We start from the raw sequence: 24,826 nt of genomic DNA, 5'->3' as shown, positions 1-24,826 counted from the left end.
AGCCAGATAAGCTAGGATAATCTCCACATCTCAAGATCCTTAACTTAATCACATCTGCAAAGTCCCTTTTGCCATTCAAGGTAACGTATTCACAGGTCCTGGGGTTAGGACCCAACGTCCTAACCTATCTTTGGGAGGAGGCCTTATTCAGTCTACCACACATAGACTTAGCCTTGGAGTTCATTTATTAAGGGACTAAGGCTCATGTCTGAGCCCATAAAAGATACTCCCTTCTGGATATAATGTGTGGTACCAATGAACTCTTTTTTTTTTTTTTTTTAAAGACAGTGTATAATCAGAATTTAACTTTTTGTTCATAAATTTGTTTCAGTCTCTAAATATCTTAATAATAACAAATTTTTTAAAGATTTATTTTATTATTTATTTATTTTTGGGCTGCGTTGGGTCTCCGTTGCTGCACACGGGCTTTCTCTACTTGTGGTGAGCAGGGGCTACTCTTTGTTGCAGTGCACTGGTTTCTCATTACGGTGGCTTCTCTTCTGGAGCACAGGTCTAGGCTCGTGGGCTTCAACAGTTGCAGTGCATAGGCTCAGTAGTTGTGGCCTGCGGGCTCAAGAGTGCAGGCTTAGTAGTTGTGGTGCACAGGCTTAGTTGCTCTGCAGCACATGGGATTTTCCTGGCCCAGGAATCGAACCCGTGCTCCCTGCATTGGCAGGCAGATTCTTAACCACTGTGCCACCAAGGTAGTCCTACCAATGAACTCTTAAGGTGAAAAGTGCCACTGTCAGACCGCTGTCACCACCACTGTCACCAACAAGCAACATTTAGGCACAGACTTCATACAACCCAATTCTTGTTGCCTACAATTCATATTCACAAAGATGCAGACAGGCATAGTTTACATTCACACCATCAGTGACACTGTCTCAGAATGACTTCCAATGAGATAATATTGGGACAGGCACCTAGCAGTGGCTGGCACACAGTCAGGGCTCAATAAAAGTCAAGAATTTGGAGAATTTCTCATAATCTCCTCTAACCAGTGAACTGAGATTTCAGATGTGATTTGTCCGTCCTTGGGCGGGTTTGTTTGGCCAGCTCTGTTATGCACAATAGTTGAGCATGCCAATGTTCTGGGCTACTCAGTAGTCACGTCAAGAGGGTCTGATAATAGTGCACTTGAGTAGTATGTACTTTGATATTGTCAGCTCCATGGGTGAGAACAGTCTGCCAATGTGGTGGCGCTGAGCCATTGTTTGGCACTGAACCATGAGAGGAGGTTGCTCTTGCATTTCATCTCTCCTCCCCAAACTGTGTCTTATAAGTTGCTGTCCCTTTAACCACAGGTTGTCCAGAGAAACAAGAACTCTCCTCCCAGGGGACTGTGATCCTCCCAGCTGCACACCAGAAACTCAGGGTTACAGTGGCATAGATGCTACCAAGAGAAAAGAGGGAAGAAAGCAAATTTCTGGCAGAGAGCTGAGTCTTTGTGAAGGAGCTGAAGGCCTTCTGGACCAATAATATCATTTTCTGGTAAGGAAAAAGGACGTGTGGTAACATGAACGTGACTTTAGTAAATGAGAAGTTGCGAAAGTGTTTAAACCTAGAGAATGCTGTAAGAGTCACATTGTCTTGCCTTAACTGGATAACTGCAGGCCCTGAATAAGAATGTCTCTTTGACAGAAAAGTGGGCTGTTCTCCTGCTTTATGAAGGTTGGTAGAAATATTGCAAAAATCTGTGATAGCGTTTCCTTTCATTGGCTTTGGAGACAAGTGCGGGCTGGAATTTGTGCTGCTTACTTGATGAATGGCCTTTGGTAAAGTGCTCGCCTCTCCGTGCCTCAGTCATCTTATATGTAGAATAAAATGCCTGCCTCCTAGGGCTGTTGAGAGAATTAAACAAGTTATTGGATGAAAAAACCTAACTCAGTGCTTAGTGCACGTCAACTGCTCAATACACTTTTTTTTCACTGTTCGTTTCCCCTAACACATCGGAAATGACTAAGACTTCAACTCTCTCAATTTTACAGATAACTTCTGGAGATATTTTGTTAAACACATTTACATACATATTTCTACAGAAATAGTGTTTTGACTCCAAACAGTCAGTAACTCCTCAGATTTGATCCTGGAATCATATTAACTTCCCACAGAATCTCAAGTCAGGAAATGGGTCTCTTCAATGCAAAATGGCAGCTTTTCAGAGTTTTGTGGTCTCCTTAAAAATTGTCCATACTAAACCTATTCAGAAAATGAAAAGGAGACAAAAGAGATAGAAAGAAGGAAAATTATTGGCAAAAAATTTTCAGTTTAATTGAGAAATCCTACTCTGTGATATCTTGGTTTGTCCTTATCTCTAACGATCACGTTTGCATATGTAAAACCTATTTCACTCTGTTTCTACATGCATGACGTAGAAAAGGATGAAATATATATTCAGATCAGATCTGTTTATGATACAGTTTTAGATTTGTTGATATGTTAGTTTGATGATGTATCAAGATATGGAAAATTTGTCCATGGAGATACAGAAAATAGGAACAATTCATTAAAAATCATTTTTCAATTTGGAGAAGATGGAGAGGAAATTTACATTAAAACTATTCATTATATTTTTGGACTATTTTCTCTGGGAAGCAAGAATATTCCAGGTGTCCCATCTCTTGAGAGTCTTTCCAATTCATCATTAAACTGGAACCAAGAAAGGTCAAAATGATGTAAATGAAGGCCAGAATGCTTCCGACAGATGGAGGCTCATTTCAGCCTCAAGAGCCTGGAGCACAGTTGACAGGGCATTAAAAGAGGCAGAAATAAGATAAGCCACCAATGGGCTGGTGGCTCCAACCCAATACTTTTCTAGGGTTTTTGTGTGTCAAGTAACTAAAGCCTTCTGCCGTACAGAATTCTGAGGTTTGATTTATAACGTGCAGCATTTATTGAGTCCTAGTCATGTACCTTGCACCACGCTAAGGCACTCAGACTCCACAACCAGCTGATGAAGGAGGTATTATCATTACTCTCATTGCACATTTGAAATAAGACTTGGAAATATTAAGCAACCTGACGAAGATAGGCGAGTGTGGATGCAAATGAATGTGGTATGCGTGTGTGTGAATGTGTATATGTGTAGTATGTGTGCATGTATACATGCGTGTGTGCATGTGTGTATGTGCATGTGTGTGTTTAGGAGGGGAACGGGTTCTCACTTGCAGCAGAATGCTAAATCAGCAAGGCCTCCTCTACTTCCCCTCCCCCTCCTCCTCTTTGCTCTTGATATCTCCACCAGACTTCCAGAAATTTGCCAAGGTAGGGCACAATCCCTCTTCTTTCTACCTGGACATAATAAAGATTTTAATGTCAGTGATATTACCAGAAATAGCACTTCCTGGGTTACAGTAAATTTCATTTGCACTCTGTGGGCCTCTTACTTCTCCAGACATCACTCTAAGCAGCAAAGAGGACTTAGCCACAACGAGGGGATGGTACAATCTGCACGCTTTGTTCTAGTGTTTATTTATCACCATGCTATAGACCCAGGCAATTTTTGAACCTTCACTTTTTACATGTTAGGCATTTTACAGACATTATCTTATTAAATCTTCATAATAATCCTAGGAGAGAGGTACTATATTTTTCCCCATTTTACATGTGAGAAAACTGAGGTGAAGGAAAGATAAGTAATTTTCCAAAGCCTTGTAGCCAGGAAATGGCTGAACCAGGACTTAAACCAAGGTTTCTAACCAGTTACAATAGAGGGCTACAGGAGAGAGGCGAGTAGGGTGACCAGAATCAAGGGGAATGACAGGCCAAATCTTAGTGGTGGCAATGGATGTTCAAGAAAAGTGAGTGGGCTGCTTTTACTGGAAGAGGAAATTCAAGTAGAGGAGTTAGCAGGTATGGTTAGAACAGAATATAAGGCAGATAGAAGGAGGCCTTGAATGTCAATCCAGGTAGCAAATACTCTGTCTCTCATGTGTTTGGGAAGAAGGTAGGGACAGAAGATGGGAGCTTGACAGCTCTATAGTTGTGCGTTGTCATTGTTGCTGTTGTTTTTAAGAGTAAGCTGGTCACAGACAGAATGTAAAGGGAGAGTCTAGTAGTAGAGAGACTGGTCAGGGGCTACCTGCCTCAGCTCTAAAGAAGGATGGGGTGTTTTTTAGGTGTTCTCCAACTTCCTGGGGGCATGCAGCTACGGATCCACTTCCCAACCTCACCACAGAACATCAGGAGAGACTAACCCGCCTCACCCATCTTTCCCCACAGACCGCAGTATTTCCACATTCATATACATTGACAAGGCCCTTTGGAACCATGAAGATTTTTTTCCGCTCCCAGATGCTCAGATTCATCTGGCTCACAAAGCCATCTGGCCAGCGCTTTCATAAAAGTCACCAGCTTTGGTCACCTCTAACTCTTGCTGACTTTGAAGCCATAAATCGCTGTGAGAGATCGTTGCCTAAGAACTTTAACTTTGCTGGGGATGTGCTGGACCAGTGGTCCCAAAAAGAGAAGGTATATGATGATGGGTTTCCCTGTGATGCTTAGTGTCTACCTGTCTCTCAGCCTTCCATTTCCTTTTCTGTGGTCCACTTTTAATTCCATTCTTTTATCTTTCTCGGTTTCTTTTGTTTGTTTTCCAACTGCTCTCCTCTCTCCCCAAGGAAGAACTTTGTTCCTCAACTACATATGGCTGTCTTTTTCCTCAGCCCCCCTCATCCTGTCTCCTCACAGAGCTATGACTCTTTCCCTTCATTTTCTCCAAGTCCCACACAGCCACTCTTGGCTCTCTAATTCATTTGTCTGGGTGGGTCATAAAAAGCAGTAATTTTAGCTTTGGTTTTACGAATAGTCATTTTTGCAGTAATTAGGAGAGAAAAATAGGTTGAGAAGAAAAAAGCAATAAGCCTTACAAAGTGTTTAGTGTATCCCCAGGTCAAGGTCTGCCCCCTAACCCCTGCCAGGTACTAAGCTGAACACTTTACCTATCATTGCTTACCAAAATGCACTGCAAGGACCTGTGTTTCAAAAGATATACTAGATATACAAGGTGTTGAATATGTGGAATTAATTCTTCCTGTTAAATAGAGGGGAAAGTCTTCCATCAAATCCATTGTCTTTAACAGCTCTCTTACACTTGATAAACTCACTTTTGAATAGAGAGAGTGGGTAGAAGTTGAAAATCTCTAGATAAAATTTAAGGACATATTTTCTTTTCAGTATACATATTTATTTTTCAGTAACCGATTTTTAGCAAGTGGTACTGATTTTCCCACACGGTGGTAATTAAACACATTTTCCTTCTTAAGAAAAAGTACACAAATAAAAGTGAGTCAATGTAAATAAGAATACAGAGAACAATAGCACAAGTGTAGACAGATCTGGCAAAATAGTGATACTCAAATGACTAACGATTGAGAAATACTGACCTATATTATTTCATCAAATCCCTATCACCACCCTGGGAGGTTGCAGATAAGGAACTTAACCTCACAGAAGTTGTTACTTTTCCAAGGTCACCAGTTCCAAAGGTAAATGAACCAGCTCCTGATCTTATAGCACTTTCCTGCATAGGATAAGGACGCGTCTGTGATACCGTAGCACAGTATGATGGAGTCGCCTGGAATGTGAGAACAAAGCTACAGGAACACAGAGAAGTCAGAGAGGAGAAGTGGGGGCTAAGAAATGTTTCACTGAGGAAGTGAAGTGGGAATTGGGCTTTGAAGTATTTTCCAACCTGGGAAGGTAAAAGGAGCATTCCAGATAGGGGAAGAAAGGAGGAGTAATGTTTTTCCTCAGGTAGTACAGAAAGCAAAGAGGTTTTGCAGTACAGATGACATGCTTTCTAGAATCATGTATAAGAAGTTTCCTCCAGAAAGCAATCAAGTTGATGCTCCTCCCCCAAAGGCCCTCTGTCTTGTTCTCTGTTACCTATGAAACCCAGAGCTTGGCCTTTTGGATAAAAACGATAAGTTCCTAATCAGTCTTAGTCCACTCATTAGGGCTTTTGGTTGGAACACAATCTAATCTAAACAAGAAAGAAATTTATTGGAGGGATATGGAAGAGCTCGCAAAATTGGGTTGGAAGCTGGAGTCTTAACAAGGACAGGAACCAGGACAGATGCATAAGCACCGAGAGCCGATAGACAGGTTTTACTCCAACTATTTTCTGTCTCTTTGTTCTTCTCAGAAAACTCAAAATCGGGAGAGACGTTATGATTGGCCCAACTTGGGTCACAGACCTACCCACTGATCAGGGAAGCATGAGCACCCTGATGGGTTGTCTCAGCAAGGCTGTGTTTGAGAGGAGAGCAGTGGTTCCCCCAAAGACAAATTGGGGTGCTGTTACTGGAGTTCACCAGCACCGGTGCTGAGGGGAAGTCACCGAGGATGTCCCATCTCTTTGATGACCATTCACATAAGCCTTCTGCTCTCTTTCCCATGTGCCCATGCATGCCCAGACAGGAGAGAGACCAGCCAACCCAGCCCTGTGGTGGGTGGATGGCAAAGGGGACGAGGTGAAATGGAGCTTTGGAGAACTGGGCTCCTTGTCCCGAAAGGCTGCCAATGTGCTCACCAAGCCCTGTGGCCTAGAGAGAGGAGACCGAGTGGCCGTGATTCTTCCCCGAATCCCAGAGTGGTGGCTCATCAATGTGGCTTGTATGAGAACAGGTCAGTGAGAATATTTAACATTTCTAAATCATGTGGAAACAGAGAGACTGAAAGTAGAGGTTTTTCTCAGTTGTTAGTTCTGACTGAAGTTTAGTTTACAAAGAACAGAAAAATGAGTTGAAATTAAGAGCAATCATGATACAATAATAATAAAAGTACCTTAAGAGGTAAGTATTATTGTGATGCCCATTTTGCAAGAGAGGAAACTGAGGTTCAGAGAGGTTAAGAAGCTTGCCCAGAGTCACACAGCTAGAAAACTATGCACTTGGGACTTAAACACAAAACTCTATAAAAGCAAATGTGGGTACCAATGCCTCTTTGCAATGCTGGTTATGATGTGTTCATCCAGTTGCTCTACAACTTAACTTCTCTGAATATATTTGGATTCTCCCTGACATAGACGTACAAAGGGAAGAAAAAGGACTGTATAACACAGGACTTGTAAGACTATGGCTGTAGATTCCAGCTGGAAAACCTCTGCCTCTTTCCAGATAAAAAGACTAATGTATTCAATGACACATTTTCTCCCTCAGTAATAATTTATAATGTACACCAAATAAAATTTCTACAGGATTCTCTTCCCCTAGGACAGAAGTCAGCAAAGACCATGGCCTATGGGTTAGGCCGTCTATTTTTGTAAATAAAGCTTGAAAGTTTTAATGGAATACAGCCACACTTACTCATTTACATATTGTCTATAGCTCTTTTTGCTCTGCAACAGCAGAATTGCTAATTGAGACAGAAATGGTATGGCCCACAAAGCTAAAATGTTTACTAGCTGACCCTTTACTGAAAAAGTTTGCCAGTCCCTGCTCTAGAACACAACATAAATGTTTATAAGTCAAAAATAAATAAGAATACCAAAGGATATACTACTATACAGAACACAGAAATGTTTGCTGCAATATCATTAATAATAGGAAAAAATGGAAAGAACTATATAGGAACAATATAGTTGTTTATTAACTTATTAACTTATGAACTTAGCTGAGAATAAAGTTTAGTGGAGGTGTGTTTATTGCTAACTGAAATTATGATGCCTCAATTTGATGGGATGTCATTAAAAGGATGATTATAAGGATTTCATAATGGTGTTGAAAAATGCTCTTACTGTCAATATTAAATAAAAACAGCAATATATAAAATTCTTTTTGCATTCACTATAAAAAGGAACTTGAAAATATGAAACCAATTGTGAGTTGGAAGGAGATTAAAGGTGGTTTATTTGTGATAAAAATGTACTCATATTATTTAACATAATGTATGCAATTTGTGAAACACTGAGATTAAAAACAAACCCACATGCTGAATGGTCACAAATGTACTATATATATAGTGTATATATATATACACTATATATATACTACATATATACTCTATATACTATACTATATACTATATACACTACACACCACATGCTACTATATATATTATATATGTAGTATCTATACAGCATATATGTACATACTATATATACTATACACACATGCTACTATACACCACACGGCAAAATATTTTGCTTTTGCTGTAAGGTGTGTACAGTCTGAAATCCACTGGAAGAGAACTTCCTCCTGACCCCCAAGCTATCCATTGAATACATTCATATCACAAATCCACCAGAATACTAATAATTTATGAGCCACTAAAAACTAGTGATTTGCAAAATAAATAATCTTATATTTTTATATTGAGTGAATAAGAGATGTTTTCTTGATTAATTTCCTTATCATCACATATTTATTCATTTTCTCAAGAGGGGATGACATATAAGATCTTTTAAAATATATGCTGTAATTAAAGTTTCCTTCCTAGGAATTCAACTCCACATCTCCCTATTTAGCTGACTTAAGGGAACTCACCAAGAAATAAGGAGTCTGGTATATGACACTTACTCACTTTGCAACCCTTGGGTTAGTTGTCATCTATACGCTGGGATTAATTTTAAGTGAGATACTAGGCACATATTAAGTACTCAATAAATAGTAGTGGCTGATTGTAATCCTTCACATACATCCCACTTTCTTCCCATTGATTTGCTTTAGAAAAGTGCAAACCACCTTCCCTCTGTTTTTCATCTAATTCTCCCATGTGTGTTTTTCTCATAAGGAACTAGTACTTTAAAAATCAGGCCCATCTCAGGCCCGTGTTCAGAATGAAGTGAGAAGGTAGGATAAATTAAGCATTGCCAAAGTAGTGTAGGCAAAATTAGATGACGCCAGACCACTGGGAAGCCCCAGGTTTGAGGACTGACTCTGCAGCTTGCCAGCTATGACCCAATCTCATATTCCATTGAATGGCAACTGCATGGACCTACATGGTTGCTTAGAACACTCGTCTCTAGGCTTTTTTGTTTACATGATCTATGAATAAAAATATTTGGGACACATATACTCCCATCTGGATATAGTTATTTAAGTTTTGTTCTACTCTGCTAATATAGTATGTATATTATGAAATTTACACAAAGTGAGAGAACGTCATAAACAGAATTCTGATATCCCAAATAATTTTTAAAAAATTCTAATCTCTTATCCCCAGTGGATTATCTTGCCAAACTCACTTTGGAGACCATTGGTTCAGAGGATTGAATGAGATGATGTTCATGAAAATGTGTTATAGTCCCTAAAGTGCTATTTAAGTGTTACATAATAATGATTCAAGTATTCCACAAAAATGATACATAATAATAGCCCACCATTATAATGCTTACTATATGCCAGACAACTATTATTATTTTCTCCATTTTACAGAGAAGGAAACGAAGGCACAGAGAGATCAAGTAACATGCTCAAGGTCACAAAGCTAGTAAGTTTCAAGGACGGGGTTAGATCCAGGGACTGTAAGACTCTGAAGCCAGTGCTCTAAGGATCTCTCAGGGATCAGGGTCCTGTGGGACTTCCCTGGGGACCAAAGCAAGGGTTGCTGAAGGCTAGATTTCGCAGCTCCTTGCCACCCAGGCACAAAGCCCAAATTTCCACAGTCCGAACAGTCTACTCAGGGCCCTCTCTTTTTCCCAGGGCTTGTCTTCATGCCAGGAACAACCCAGCTGACAGCAAAAGACATCCTCTATCGGCTGCAAGCATCCAAGGCCAAATGCATTGTGGCCAGTGAGGAGATGATCCCAGCAGTGGAGTCTATCATATCAGAGTGTCCCAATTTGAAGACCAAACTCCTGGTGTCTCTGCACAGCCAGAGTGGGTGGCTCAGCTTCCAAGAGTTATTTCAGTGAGTATTCTTCCCTGTCTCATCTGCAGTGCCAGCAAGAACACCAGTCACAACTACACCTTAGAGCCTCCTTGCCTTTAAGGACTTGGCATACTGTGGGTTGATCCAGGCTCCTTCCCAGGAAAGAATCACCTAATAAAATGTTTTTAAGGACAGGAGGAAGGGATGTAGCTCTGCTTCCACTTCCCTGCTTCCTACCAGGGCCTGAGATGAGTATCCTGCATGGCTTGGCCCTTGCCTAATTCTTGGAGCACATCTCCCACCACTCTCATTGTCTTGACTCCCTCTGGCCACCCTTTTATTCCTCAAACATGGCCCACCTCAGGGCCTTTACCTGCTGTTTCTTCCATCTGGAATTCTCTTCCTCAGTCCTTTTCACTGTTGATGCCTTCTTGTCAGATTTCAGCTCGGATATTTTGTCCTCAGTGAGGATGTCCATGACCATGCTTTCTAGAGTTCCAAGCCGCTCTATCACATCCTGTTGTTGTCTTCATAGTACTCACCACTATCCAAATATCATATCCATTCATTTGTTCCTTTATTTATTGTCTATTTTTCTCCTCTACAGTAGGGGTTGACAAATTAGGGCCCATGAGCCAATTCTGGCTTGGTGCTCACTTTTATAAATAAAGTTTTATTGGAGCACAGCTACACCCATTTGTGTACATATTGTCTATGGCTGCTTTCATCTTTCAAGAGCAGAGTTCAGTAGCTACAGCAGAGACTCTATGACCCTCAAAGCCTAAGATATTTACTATCTAGATCTTTACAGACAAAATTTGCCAACCCCTGTCCTAAACTTCAACCTCCTAGAAGGCAAAGGCACTATTGGTCTGTTTGATTGGTCACTTTATCCCCAGTTCCAACCATTTAGTTGGTGCTTAAGAAATACTTACTGAAGAATGAATGAACAAACAGATCACTTAACCTCAGTTTTCCTCATATGTAGAATGGGGATAATTATACTGCACATATCTCACGTGTTGTTTTGAGGATAAAATAAGCTAATATGTGAGAAAGTGCTTCCTATACTGACTGTAAAGAGAGTAAAATGTTAATTAATGGTAGTATCCTTCAAAGAGCTAAGTAGCTTATGTTTAAAAAACAAATATTCCAGGGAAGCTTATAAAAAGAAGACATATAAACTCTGTTGAATAAAGGCAGTTTCCTTTGATGGAATAAAATTTTATCTCACTAGTTAATGTAAACCAAATCCTATTGGTCAATCCCAAAATTCTCTCCCAAGGCCATGCCAGAGAATGCTGTTTGTGTCTTACATAAACTGAGTACCTTTGGATAAGTCAAGGAACATCTCTAAAACTCTGTATCTTATCCATAAGATGGGGATAGGATAGTATCTACCCCATTGAGCTGTAGAAGAATCAAATGTGATGAAGCATGTGAAGTGCCAGGAAAATGCCTGGCACACAGTAATCGCTCTGTGAGAATTATAGTAATTATAATTACTATTATGATTATTCTCAAGTTAATAAGGTCATTCAGCAGTGCAGTAATTCCCTAAGATAGTGTTATTCAGATTGAATATGCACATCCCTCAGTAAAACATTTTTAACACACTCCCCTAATACATGTATATTTATTTATTTATAAATTATATACATGTACTTTTATGCATCATACAAATATCAAAAATAAACATTTTAAAGAATGAATTCTAAAATGCATATAATTTGAAGTTCTCCTATTTCTTTCCTATCCCAGTTGTCTTGCATACCCCCTGGGCAGCAAGCTCCCCTACTTCTAAGATCCCTGTCCTAAACAACTCTGCAACATTCTGCTGAGTCCCCAAGAAACCCTAAAGGTGCCACAAAATTCACAGAAGACAGAGGACTTGGAACTCACATGAATTTCAAATTGAAATTTGTACATTTTGGAAGTATTTTTCAAGATAAAGGGAATCCCCACTTCAAATCAACAACTATGGAAGGTCATAACTCGAAAAATACCATGGATGGTTTCTCTAAAAACTAAAGAAAGAAGAGCTGTCATTGCCAATAGCTAGCCATTCTCTCGGAAAACTAAACACAACAATAATGAGGGCTAATTTCACTTGGTTAGAGTCAATCTTCATTTTAGGTCCTCTCACCCTCCTTCTGCTTTCCAAGGATAGAAGTTCGTGAACATTTTCCAGAGTATTTATAATAGGATGGGGAAATAGTCAAAATTATGGGCCAGACTGATGTTTCTTTTTTCCTATCCTAATTAAAAAGGACCCTTCTGTGCAGCTCTAGACCCTGGCTTTTGATCTTGAGGGGACTGAAACAGTGTTCCAGGCAGAACAGCATGAGCAAAACCATGGAAGAAAAAATTTCCCAAGGTGTGCAGGGAATGGACTACAAGCAGTTTGGGGTGGCTAGGGAAGAAAATATGAAGACAGAGTGGAGCCAGAAGTGCAAGCAGAGGCCAGATAATGTCTACCTGTATATCTCATATAAAGATCTGACATGTATGCTAAATCTTTAACTTGACAATATGAACAAGGGAAGCCATTGAAAAGTTTTAAGAAGGGAAGTGTCAAGGTCAGTTTTGGGTGTTAAATAGATTTCTCTGGTTACTGCATAAAAAATAAGTTTGCATAGAACCAAACGAATCAGAGGGATCAGCTGAAAGGTTAATCTAGGAGAGCAACGATGAGGTTCTAAATCTGTGCTCTGGTGAGTGGCACTGAGGGAAGGAGGCACAGGAAAGAACAAGCAGGACCTGGAGATTTATTGGACATGGAGAATGAAAGAAGGAATCTTCTGTTTTTTAACTCAGATGACTTAGTGGGTGGGGTACTATCAGATGGAGAAAGAGTTTAAGAACAAACAAATGTGTAGCAGGTGGTAGATATTTGAGTCTCAGGCTCAAGGAGATAAAGAAATAAGTCTGGAATCACGTGCATATAATCAGTTCTGAAAAATCCGGAAAGACATAACTCAGGTATCCAAAGAAAGAGAGACAAATCAGACAATGGAAACCCTGACTGAAAATCTACTTGTCGCTCACAGATTGTAAGATTTCTTTGTTTAGTAAAAGAAAAAGAAGAAAAAAGAAAAGCCTTGTATCAAAAGTTTTTCATACTAGATTAAGAAGCATTCAAATATAAGTTGGGTTTTTTTGTTTTTGTTTGTTTATTTGTATTAGATACTGTGATGAAATTCCCCTTTTTCCAGCCCAACACATACCAATGTCATCCTATATTTATACTGAAAAAGTCAATACAATTGAATGATCCCTTTTGATTTGGGGGTGGTACAAGGGAGGAGGCAAGTTACCAAGAAAACCACAATTAATATTTCATGAAACTATGTTTGACAATACAATGTGTGTTTATATAATTAATACTTACTGTTTTAAAGTTTCAATGACAATCTTATTCATGCCTCATTAAGATGGATTAAAATGGTGTCCTCGACCCTGTTTCCTTCAACCCGAGATATTAAAAATAAGATACATGAATCTCAAAAATTCAAAGGTCTTTTTTCAGTTATCCAATACTGAGTAAAAAACCAACTCCAAATTTTGTGATGTAAAACAACAATCATTTTATTTGCTCAAGATTCTGTGGGTTAGAAGTTCATGTATGCCTCAGTAGAGGCAACTTGTCTCTGCTCCAAACCAGCTTTACTGGAGCTGGAGGATCCAAATGGGTTCACTCATAAGTCTGAGGCTTTGGTGTTGGCTAAACATCTTACTTCTTCCACACGTGCCCTTTCTCTCCAGCAGGACAGTCTGAACATTTTTATGTGGTGGCTGTGTTCCCCCTAGTGGAAGAGAAACTACGACCTCTGAGGCTTAGGCAGAGAAGTTGCAGAACTTCTGCCACATTCTGTTGGTCAAAGCAAATCTTAAGGCCAGCCCAGATCAAAGAGAGAGGACACAGGCTCCACCCCTCAGTGAGGAGTGGGATGCTTGTACAGGGATGGAAGGAATTGTTGGGGCTGTCTATGAAGACAGTCTTACACAAATATTGTTATCAGTTAAAATGCTCCTAGATTTAGTAATAGAAGACCCAAGTAAACATGGCTTAAACAATACAACTTTATTATATCACAAATAAGAAGTACAGAGGTAGAGTGGAATGAGAGTTGGCTAATTCAGTGCTTTGATGAAGTTAATTAACATGGACCCGGATTCACTCATCTTCCCGTCATGCCGTTCTCAGTGTCGATGATAATCCCCCTTGTGACCCCAACCACGGCAACAATATCCAAAGGCCAGAACACAAGATGGATGGGGTGGGGGAAGCAGTAGTCCTCCCTTATGACACTTTAGAACAAGGAAACATGTCCCATAAAGCCTTTAAATCCCATTGACCATAACTACATCAGGTGCCCATCCCTAACCCAGCAGCTGGTAAGGGAAGAAATGACCATGATTGGCTTAGGCTAATCAAGATTCACTCCTTGGAGGTACATGGAAAACAGCCTCTCCTGAAGCACATGGCTGCCTGATACTAGAACAAAATCAGTTTTATCCGTTCAAGGAAGAAGAATGGCATGCTATATGTCTGCCAGCAATACTGAGATATAGAATAAAAACAAAAAGTTTAATTCAAGTACCAAAAGATCTTCCCTTAAATCATAAAAACTCCTGAAATGTTAACAACAAAGAGTCAATACTGATTTTAAAAATTCATGGGTTAAAAAAAGCGCTTAGGGAAAAATGTTTAAATAAATAAAACACACATTCCTTTGTTATTGATAATGAAAGGTATCTTGGCTACCTATAGGGAGATGGAGCTTTGAAGTAAGAGAGAGGGGAATTCTCTGGCTGTCCGATGGGTAAGCCTCTGCGTTTTCACTTCCGAGGGCACAGATTCAATCCCTGGTTGGGGAACTAACATCCTGCAGCTGTGTGGTGTGCCTGCAAAATGTCTGTAAGATTTCTTGAGAAATTTCTCTCAGGGAGGCTCTGGATTAGATTCTGTTCTATTACCTATCTTCTGGTATCAAGAGGGCATCAGTAGCGAAGCAAAAGAAATATCAGAGCTAAACTGGTCTGCCATGTTCAGCCACTGTCTTGGGGCCCATACTTTGCAGAACTGCCTCTGCGGAGCACAGCTGTGTGGAGACAGGAAGTCAAGAACCAATGGCGATTTATTTCACCAGTGGGACCACGGGCTCTCCAAAGATGGCTCAGCACTCTCAGAGCAGCCTTGGAATTGGGTACACCCTCTGTGGAAGGTAGGGAGGAAACTGGTTTTTTTGAAAAATTCTCCCCTGAGCTGCCAGCATATGTATGCAATTGCCTCGTCGACACCCCTACTTGGATGGCTATTAGATATCTCTGATGAAACATGTACAAAATAGAACTCAATGTCTTAGCTCAGTAAAGGACACCATCTAACCAACTGATCAAGCCAGAACTTAGGAACTGACCTGGAATCAATCCCCACAGCAGCATGTCTGGCTCCTTCTCCTTTTTGCCAAGCAAATTTACCCACCCAGAAAGGCCTTCCAGGATGCCCTAAAACTATCACGTTATTTTATTTTCCTCATAGCACTTATCACTATTTGAAATTATGATATTTATTCATATGCTTACTCATTTTTGGGTGCTTATTCACTATCTCCCTAAAACAAGAGTGGAAATCTGGTCTCCCTTGCTCACTGCTATAGAAAAGTGCCTATCATATAATATGTGCTCAGTTAAATAGTTGTCGCATCAACAGACAAACTCAGAAAACCATGCCAAACCCAGACTCCCACTCCACTCTCAGACTACCTAAGATTCTGAAAAAGTCCTCTAGCAAAAGCAGGAGGTAGAATAGAATCCCTCACCCTGCAGTGGGACTTCTTGTGACCCTTCTCTGTAGCCACTGCGGTTCGAGGGCAAGGCCACTCCTTAAAGACACCAATTTGTTTGCTTTCCTGTTGTTTTTTGTTTGTTTTATTTCGGTTTGGTTTGGTCTCTTTTGTTTCTTTCTCCATATCATTTAGGTATTGGCTCGACCTGAAGTGCTCAGATATCATATGGAACATGTCTGACACTGGCTGGATCAAGGCTGCCATTAGCAGTGTGTTTTCCTCCTGGCTTCAGGGAGCCTGTATCTTTGTGCATCGGATGGCCCAGTTTCATACTGACACTTTCCTAGATGTAAGTCATGACTTCTATTTACATATATCATTAGGTCTCTCTCTTGTCTTCCCCAAAACCACAGAGAAATGATTCCTTAGAATACAGAGTTTCTTGGGCTTATGAAAATCATTCCTTTTTTAAGCAGTGAAGTCTACAAGGACTTGGCTTTTGAATGTATTTAACAGAGTGAAGAAGGAACACCCACAACACTTTCAGGCATAAAATCCACTCTTGGGCTTCAAATTGTTCAGGATTTGCTAGGATCACTAAATCTGTGGCAGTTTCAGAGTCTGGTTCTGAATAACAGTTTAGAAGTCTCAAGTCCAAACAAGTCTTTGGTTTCTGATTCAGTGAAACAAAGACAATAGCTGATAAATTTGAATTCCTATGTAGAAAACATCGAAGGCGGTGTCACCTTACTCCCAGAGCAAGCTCCTTTCATTCTCCCTTCGCGCTGTGCTTCTCACTTCGTTAATTCTCAGAACCCAGTATTCCTCTTGAAACCAGGCATGCCCATTCTTCTCAGCCAGCAATGGCCAGCTTGAGGTATCAGATGGCTCTAATTTCTTTAGCTTTTAGAAAAATGTGATTCAGGCCAATTATTTTTCAGCCATGAATGATCAAGTTTAACAAAGTACATATTATTAAAAACACCACAACTGTGTGTAAATAAAAGCCATGTTCACCCTGTTATTTTGCTAACTGGTTTGACGAGATGGCTTGAGAGTTGTAACAGAAATGTAGAGTAACATAAGAACTAGGATCTCTACATCAGATTCATAAAGTGACCTGAAGTAGATAAGTTAATTTTGCAGTTTCAAAACCAGCATTTGTAAAATAAGAATATTCTCTTTCATAAAGTATTAAATATGTTATAATATCTAAATAGAAATATTTAATAATGTATTAATGTCAATATAATTATATAACATTATTAGTATTCTTATTTAATATATTAAATGACTTAAAATGATAAATATTAAAATAAAAATATTCTTTTTATAAAATATTAAACGTATATCTAAAGAATACTTTATATATCATTGATAAATTATATATTAATATATTATTAATATTTTATTTCATATAATACTAAACATGAATATTAAAATAAGACTGTTCTTATTTTACAAAGGTAATAATTTTAAGTGCTATAGAAATCTTTACGGATTTATACTATTCTTAGTCATATACACTCCACTTATTAAGAAAGTTGGAATCCAGGGAGCAGGTACACACAGTAGAAATGCTCATTTACAGACCAAAGTTATTCTTGGTCTATGACAATCCAGATAGCTCAGATGTCTTGAGAGCCTTTTCCCAAATAAATTTAATACAAACTGTCAATACATTAAGTGACAGTGGAAACTCTTCACAAAGAGGATCTCTAATATATTAGTATTTCCCTAGATTTAAGATGACTAGATCATTATTTGATTTTAAAGAGCTGGAAGTATAATGAGCCCAGCAAATCTTAAACAGTTAATAAAAGGCCTGAAAAAAGCCCTTACTTATGCATTTAATCAATCGACTCAAAAGGACTGATGTCTTTTATAGAAATAGTATCGGAAATGTCTTTGTAAGTTAGCTTACATTGAGCTAATACTGCACACGAATAAATGCGCAGGAATTTTCAAGAGTCCACTATGAAAGATAATTTGTAGTCCTGAGGTAGAATAAATCAGTTCACACTTTGTGGCTGTTCTCAAATTCAACAATTCATTTTTTGTTGAATTTGATTGTGTATGTCTGTTTTTACACATACACATTCTTTCCAATAATTGGAAGTTTCCAACAGACATAGCCATTAGTGACAACTGAAAAATATTTGCTTTCTTATTGAGTGATCATGAGATGAGCACATGTTAATGGAAAAGAATAAGAGGTTACAATCTCTTATCAGACATCAGCTCCAGTCACGATCTCTAATTAACCACTGCTGACATCTGTGTCTTTCTCCATCATCCAGACGCTTACCACTTATCCCATCACGATCCTGTGCAGCGCTCCCACTGTGTACCGGATGCTTGTGCAAGAAGATCTTAAGAGGTACTTGGGCAGACGTCTCCATTTGGACCACAAACAAAAGCTATAATCCAGCATCACAGATCCCCCTTTGCACCACAGGGTAGCCCAGACCTTCTCAGTCGCGCCACTACTGACGTTTTGAACCAAATAATTCTGTGCAGTGGAGTGCTGTTCTGTGCTCTGTAGCATGTTGAGCAGCACTCTATCTGGCCTCTACCTACTACACACCTGGCGCACCTCCCTTCCCATCGTGATGATGATCAAACGTGTCTCCAGACACTGTCTAGAGTCTCTCGGGGGGAGACCCAGCATCCCCGGTGTAAGAATCACTGGGAGAGCCTCTATGGGCAGCTGAACATTTTTCCAGAGAAAACCAGAGCTCTATAATCCCAGCATTCCCATCACCCCTGCTCTAAGAAAACCCCACAACTACATTTATACTGCCTTGAAGTTAATAAAGTCATATGACTTGAAGCTTATATTCAGCTTCACCAAATCATCTGAACATTAGGTGAAGTTACAAAGTATATTTACTTAACTAATACCAATTCAATACATAAGAAGATAGAGAAAGGAAGAAGCAACTTAAATCGTCACACTCACCCCCTTCTCCCCAAAACCTGGATGCTTCAAAGCCAAAGCAAAACAGAGAGAGAACATCCTTTGTTCCCCCAAGGTGTGGACGTCTAGGAGGGGCATTGCTATGAGAAACAAAATAAAGCGGATATGAATCTTCTCTTTTCCTAATCGACTCCTTGTGGCCCTCAGAATGTGAACATCTTGCTCACAATTCAAGATTAATTCAAGGGCTATTCTATTTTTGAATAGACACAATTCGTGTTCTACCAAACCCTCCTACCCATTTTGGGCCTCCCTGTATCAGAATCAGGCTGTTCCAAGCTTTCTCAGGTACCTAAGTCCTTTTGGGCAGCTGAATAGTAAGGCGCTGGTTAAAAGCTCAAGCTCCAAAGTCAAAGAGGCAGGGCTCTTCTACTTACTAATAGTGGACCTCAATCCCTCGAGAGGACCTTGCTAAGCTTCCTTTAACTCCATCCATAAGAGATAATTAAGAGCCACCTCACAGGCTTGTGCTAAGAATTCAACGTCAGCAGCATGCTTGGTGAGTGAGATACTTACAAGCGGTAAGTGCAGAGTACAGATTATTTAACTCTGTTCTTTATTATTTGGGAGGCCTTGGGCAAGTTCTTTAGCTTTTTTCAGCTTCAGTGCCCTCATCTATAAAATAGGATTTGTGAGGAGTATGAGAGTGCTCTGAAAGCCCTTGTAACATAATAAATGTTCAATTAATATTAGCTGCCATATTACTTGGCTCATAATAAGTGCTTAATATCATTATTAGCATTTTCTCCAACCTTTTCCTCTCTTGAATAACCTCCTAAAATGTAAACTCCAACAGGAATCTTTGTTTTAATCATAACATGCCCCACATGCCTAGAACAATGTCTGGCAAGAGAGTAGGTGCTCAACAAGTATTCACTGAATGAACTTTCCTAAGACTTGCCTCTCTTAGCTCTTTGCTTGTTGCTAATATCCAAGTTACCTGGCAATGAAAGCCACTCATATTTCTCTCCCCAAAGTCACTCATATTTCACTCATATGCAACTCACCCTCCAGATATAAATTCAAGAAGCTGCGGCATTGCCTGACAGGAGGAGAGCCACTCAATCCAGAGGTGCTGGAACAATGGAAGGTGCAAACTGGGCTGGAGCTGTATGAGGGCTATGGACAGACAGAAGTGGTATGTTTAATGGACAAAGTTTAGCCTTTCAACCCCAGGACTGTCAACTGAGCCCCTGAAGTGCTCCCATCATGCTCTAAATTGTGATGGTGTTTTCCAAAACTTCTAACTTGCCCCATGAGGTTCGATTGAAGGGCAATTATGATTATTCCTTGGTCTTCCTGCCTCCTCCTCGCATGCGAAAAGTCTCAGAGGTGTTAGGGGTTGAAGAGGTTCAGAATTGAGTAGCTCACCTTTCCAATGCACTGGGAAGGACCCCAGAGAGTCCCAGCAGGGAGTTGTAAGGTGCACGTAATGGTACTCTTAGTCAAAAGGAGGGATTTTCAAAGTGTGGTCCTCAAACCAGCAGTATCAGTAGCATGCAGGAATTTGGTAGAAATACAAATTCTAATACCCCTGCCCCCTCCCTGACCTATGAATGAAGAACTGGGATGGGGCCCAGCAATCTGTGTTTTAACAATGCCCCAGGTGACTCTGATGCACACTCAAGTTGCAGAACGACACTAGTGGTTCTCGAATAATTTATTTTGGAAGATGAGCTTGAATACTGGGAAAATCGGTCAAAACTGGGTCTTGGGTTTCATCGTCATGATATAGCTACAGAAAATGAATTTTTACATAGTTATATAAAACATGTCCTCTTAATAGGGAATAATTTGTGCCAATCAGAAAGGACAAGAAATTAAACCAGGCTCAATGGGGAAAGGAGTGCTACCGTACGATGTCCAGGTGGGTAATATCTAATTGGTTCAATAAAGAAGAGAGAATGTTTCAGTTTTCTGCTATTCATCATACAATTATTCATAACCCATTTTCATTCTGTGAAAATTTTAGGTACCTAAATTGTTTCTTTCATTCTAGATTATAGATGAAAACGGCAACGTCCTACCACCTGGAAAAGAAGGGGAAATTGCCCTCAGACTAACATCTACACGGCCCTTCTGTTTCTTCTCTGAATATGTGGTATAAGAATGTAGAACATGCTTTTCAGACTTTAATAGAAAATGTGGTATAGGGAGTTATATAGACTTGGGTCCAAATTTCACATCCACCATGTTTTGCTATGTAACCTTGAGCAAGTCACAAAATCCAAGTCTATTTCATCAGCTGTAAAATGGAAAGAATATTCTCTCTCTCCTAAGGATTTTGTAAAGACTAAATCCTATGTGTAAGAAACCAGCTGCAGTGGTTGTCCTCAGAAAGGACAACTGGACAGGCTTTGGGGGGGTGGGGGGAGGTAGATATGTGGTGCTATAGGTGGAAGAGAGATTTACTTTTTATTATTCTCTTGGATCTTTTGTATTCTATACTAGGAACTACCTTTTTAAAATTTTAATTTCTTCTAGGAATAGAATGTGCAATGTATCAGTCACTTCATGAGTGCCATACCCCTTTTTCTAGTCTGACCAAATTAATCCCCAATGTCATCTTTGATTCATAGGACAATCCAGAGAAAACTGCTGCCACCGTAAGAGGGAATTTTTATGTCACTGGAGACAGAGGCGTGATGGACAGTGATGGTTATTTCTGGTTTGTTGGCAGAGCTGATGATGTCATTATATCCTCTGGGTTTGTACATTTGCCACTCTGAGAAAGTAATGATTTACCAGGGGAGATCTCCTACTTGGGTGTAGTAATCAAAGGCTTCTTTTCCTCTTCTAGGTACCGTATTGGGCCATTTGAAGTGGAGAGTGCACTAATTGAGCACCCAGCAGTTATTGAATCGGCTGTTGTCAGCAGTCCAGATCCAATCAGAGGAGAGGTAGAGTGAATGTCACTAATTAAAGTAGCAATCTCATATTTTCAAGTTCTGTCCATCTAACCACTCTAAAGAGTGAATCAAGAGTAGTCATGTAATACTCATTATGAGACACACACATGGCAAAAACATCTACCAGGCAATCAACTTTACAAATGAGTTGTGTACCAAAGGGAATGTTCTAGGATTCTTGGTAGCAAGTGACAGAAGCTCAACTCAAACTGACTTAAATTTTTTTTTAAAAAAGGCTCACACATCCAAGGGTCCATGTGATGTTAGCAAACTTAGTCTCTCTCCGTTTCTTGGCTCTGCTGCTCCTTGCGTTGGTTCTAATTGGGCAGGTTCCTCCTACTTGACAGCAAACCACTCCAGACATACACAGCTTAACAACCCCGGGGGAGATGGCTCTCTTTCCAAAAGTTTCAAGCCACTCCCAGGATTGCATTTGCCTACCTTTAGATCACACATCTGAACAACACGGTCCCAGGAATGGAATGTGCTGACTGGCTAGACTGGATCATATACCAGTCATTGGACGTAGGAGTTAGTGTCAACCGCACCGGAGAGGTTAGGGCAGTCCTCCATAGGCATATCAGGGTGCTGTTACTCAAACGGGAGCAACGGATACTGCATAAACAAAAGCAGCAGATTTTACTTCGTGTATGATTGTTGTGGAATTCAGACTACACCTTCTCACAGGAACACTGCAAATAAGAGATTGTGACTAGGTTCCCAAACAAGTCCCACAATCCTAATTAGGACCCAATGAAAGGGAATTCAGGGAAGGACAGCAGTAGCCTTAGTTCTAGGAGGAAGCCATATAGCACGGAAGGGAGAATTTTCCTTTCCTCATGGAAGTTTCCTACGGACGAAATGTCGAAACTTCAAAAAGTTTGTCCATCGGCATCCTCCCATATCTCTTTCTCTATCCCTGGCTCACATACTACGTGACCTTCTGTGGTGACACTATGGATCCCATACTCATACCTCCTGTACCACCTCCATGCTCAGTGGATTCCATTCTCCAAAATATTTTTCTCCTGTCACCATATTCTCCTCTCTCAATATAACTGAACATCAGAAGTAAACATGAATTAGAATCAATGTATGAATAATAATTTATACTTACTAACCTCAATAATCATCTAGTTGGTGGATTTTAAATAGTATTACAAAGAGAAGCAAAAAATACCAGGTAAAAAGATCCTTTTATAGGTAGATCAATCCTTCCTGAGTCCATCTCCCAACATACACAACCCTTCCTCCATCAGGCCACCTCAAATCCCTTTCAAAACATATATTCTCTAGAACCTCCAATTATCCCCTACTACTTCTTAATAGTATAGGTTTCACGGAATAAGTGGTCGTCTGTCAATCACGGACTGCCTATATAGTAAACAGGATTAGTCTGGTTGAAATGTTAAACACAAGTGTGACACGAAAATAAAACTAAGCCTTTAGCTTTATTGAACCACTGCACTTCGCACTCTCAACCATTTATCTGGAATTAGATCTCAAAACCTACATAGTTGTATTCAAGCTTTGTTCGTAGGTGATCTCTGGTATTTGCACTCATCACTCAACCTGCTTGCTATTAACAAATAATAAGTAGCTGTGTTCAGCACTGGTTCCAAATCTTGATGTGTCTGAAAAACAAATGTATCAATATAAACTGATTTTTTTTTTTCCTGCAGGTAGTGAAAGCTTTTGTTGTCTTATCTGCACCCTTTAAATCATGCAATCCAGAGAAATTAACTCTTGAACTTCAGGATCATGTAAAAAAATCAACTGCACCTTACAAATATCCAAGAAAGGTAAGTATTGTGCCCAAAAGTTAAGCATGTGTTACCAAATAAGGATCTAAACTAGTAAGTATATAGATTTTATTAGCTTTTGACTTAATAGTAACTCATTATATAAGAAGACACCTGTTTCAACTTTAGCCCTAAGAATTTTGCTTTAAAATATTTTATATTAGGACACTATAACAACTAGAATCTTTGGTCAACTCTGCAATACTAAGTAACTACTAAGGATCCTTATCATAATCAGTCCCATTCCATAGCAGGAAAAAAAAAAATTGTTTTTTTAAAGACAGCAAATTGTTTTAAAGATAGCACCTGACATCTATCATAGTACTCTTGGGCCACTACACCCTTATATATTCAAAGCACGTGCCTTTAAGTTTTCAAGTGACCAAATTTAAGGCTCAGGAAGAAGATATTATCCAAGGAAACTGTGGAATCTTTCCTGAAATTTTCTTCTTCAAAGGAGGGATTTAAGGATAATTCTGTGTAAAGATGGCACTGCAATTTCCTTCTAGTCCTATTATCCTATTAGTTGATACTGACTGATCCTCCACATGAGAATTCCATTTCAATTGGCATCATTTCAGCTAAAAGGTAGTTAATTTCAACCTAAGAACTACTTACATTTTCTCCATTCAATTCACTAAATCAGTGACTAGTTGCTTTTCAGAAATGTTTGAGGACATTTTAAAATACAGTAGTCATATCATGAGGGAGAACAAAAAGAGTATTTTACTGTCAAGTCAGGGAATATGGGGAAAATTGTATATACTCAAAATTATCTCTAAAAAATCTCCCTCAGAACCTCCAGGACCCAGCTCTTAAAAGGTCAAAAGCCAAGAATTAACTTGATGTTTCTCTTTGCATTTAGTCATGGCCTCCATTTCCCTGGGGCAATAGAGATCTAGGTCTGGTTTGAACTGGAGGAAAGCAATAGAATAAAGGGATTGTTCTTCTGTCAAAGCATACAAGAGAATTTGCATTAAAAACCAGTATGATGCATCTTATTGTCTGTTAACTGTATCTGAATAAAAGTTCTTAAAAAAAAAAAAAAAAACAGTAGGATAGAGCTCCACTGTCATCTTTATATATAAATGGGACGGTTTCTGGTGACGAAGACATTCAATAAACTTTGGTTAAGACAACACCCAGACACTGAAACTCAATTCCAGAGTTTCATGAAAGCTCTCTCCTATTATACTGACAGGATAGTAAAAATGGAATCAAGTGTCTCATAATATGTTTTTTCTGTTAATTAGGTGGAATTTGTTAACGAACTCCCAAAGACAATCACTGGAAAAATCAAACGCAATGTTTTAAGAGACCATGAATGGGGTCGAACATAGCCTGACAAGAACACTGTGGCATTAAGAAATTAACAGGGTTGCTTTCTTTTAGTCCTTGCTTCCTGGTAATTGTGACTACTCTCTTAAAATGCTCAAGATTTTTTCCTGGCTGAAATATTCAACTGAATTTTTGTTTCGTACTTTGTCAAAAAAGAAATAAGTAAAAATCCAAAAATATTTGGAAAGA

The 24,826-nt window shown here is 39.5% G+C and overlaps 1 protein-coding gene and 1 long non-coding RNA gene across 2 annotated transcripts; one reads left to right on the top strand and one right to left on the bottom strand.

Moving 5' to 3' along the window:
- The first annotated feature begins 1,405 nt into the window (after positions 1 to 1,405).
- LOC130861121 (acyl-coenzyme A synthetase ACSM4, mitochondrial) lies at positions 1,406 to 24,826 on the top strand. Its single transcript, XM_057749694.1, has 14 exons — positions 1,406 to 1,494; positions 4,225 to 4,473; positions 6,420 to 6,630; positions 9,648 to 9,855; positions 14,901 to 15,044; positions 15,801 to 15,957; positions 17,909 to 17,988; positions 19,603 to 19,726; positions 20,375 to 20,455; positions 20,588 to 20,689; positions 21,168 to 21,295; positions 21,389 to 21,488; positions 23,180 to 23,299; positions 24,553 to 24,826. The coding sequence occupies exons 2-14, from the start codon at positions 4,273 to 4,275 to the stop codon at positions 24,637 to 24,639; spliced, it is 1,743 nt and encodes a 580-aa protein (XP_057605677.1). The 5' UTR covers positions 1,406 to 1,494; positions 4,225 to 4,272; the 3' UTR covers positions 24,640 to 24,826.
- LOC130861123 (uncharacterized) lies at positions 18,647 to 22,057 on the bottom strand. Its single transcript, XR_009055533.1, has 3 exons — positions 21,939 to 22,057; positions 19,596 to 19,707; positions 18,647 to 18,668 (listed from the first exon to the last, which is right to left on the bottom strand). It is a non-coding gene; the product is annotated as an uncharacterized LOC130861123 (long non-coding RNA).

The sequence above is a fragment of the Hippopotamus amphibius genome, chromosome 9 (assembly GCF_030028045.1).
Source record: "Hippopotamus amphibius kiboko isolate mHipAmp2 chromosome 9, mHipAmp2.hap2, whole genome shotgun sequence".
Taxonomy (NCBI): Eukaryota; Metazoa; Chordata; class Mammalia; order Artiodactyla; family Hippopotamidae; genus Hippopotamus; species Hippopotamus amphibius.
The sequence above is the reverse complement of the archived record's forward strand: the minus strand, read 5'-3'. Positions and strand labels throughout refer to the sequence as shown.

What these genes read in the sequence shown, in the direction of transcription:
- LOC130861121 (XM_057749694.1), top strand. Translation starts at nt 4,273, where the DNA reads ATGAAGATTTTTTTCCGCTCCCAGATGCTCAGATTCATCTGGCTCACA. An exon ending in ATACTGACACTTTCCTAGAT is followed by an intron (nt 15,958 to 17,908) that starts GTAAGTCATGAC and finishes TCCATCATCCAG; the next exon opens with ACGCTTACCACTTATCCCAT. An exon ending in GCTATGGACAGACAGAAGTG is followed by an intron (nt 19,727 to 20,374) that starts GTATGTTTAATG and finishes TCCTCTTAATAG; the next exon opens with GGAATAATTTGTGCCAATCA.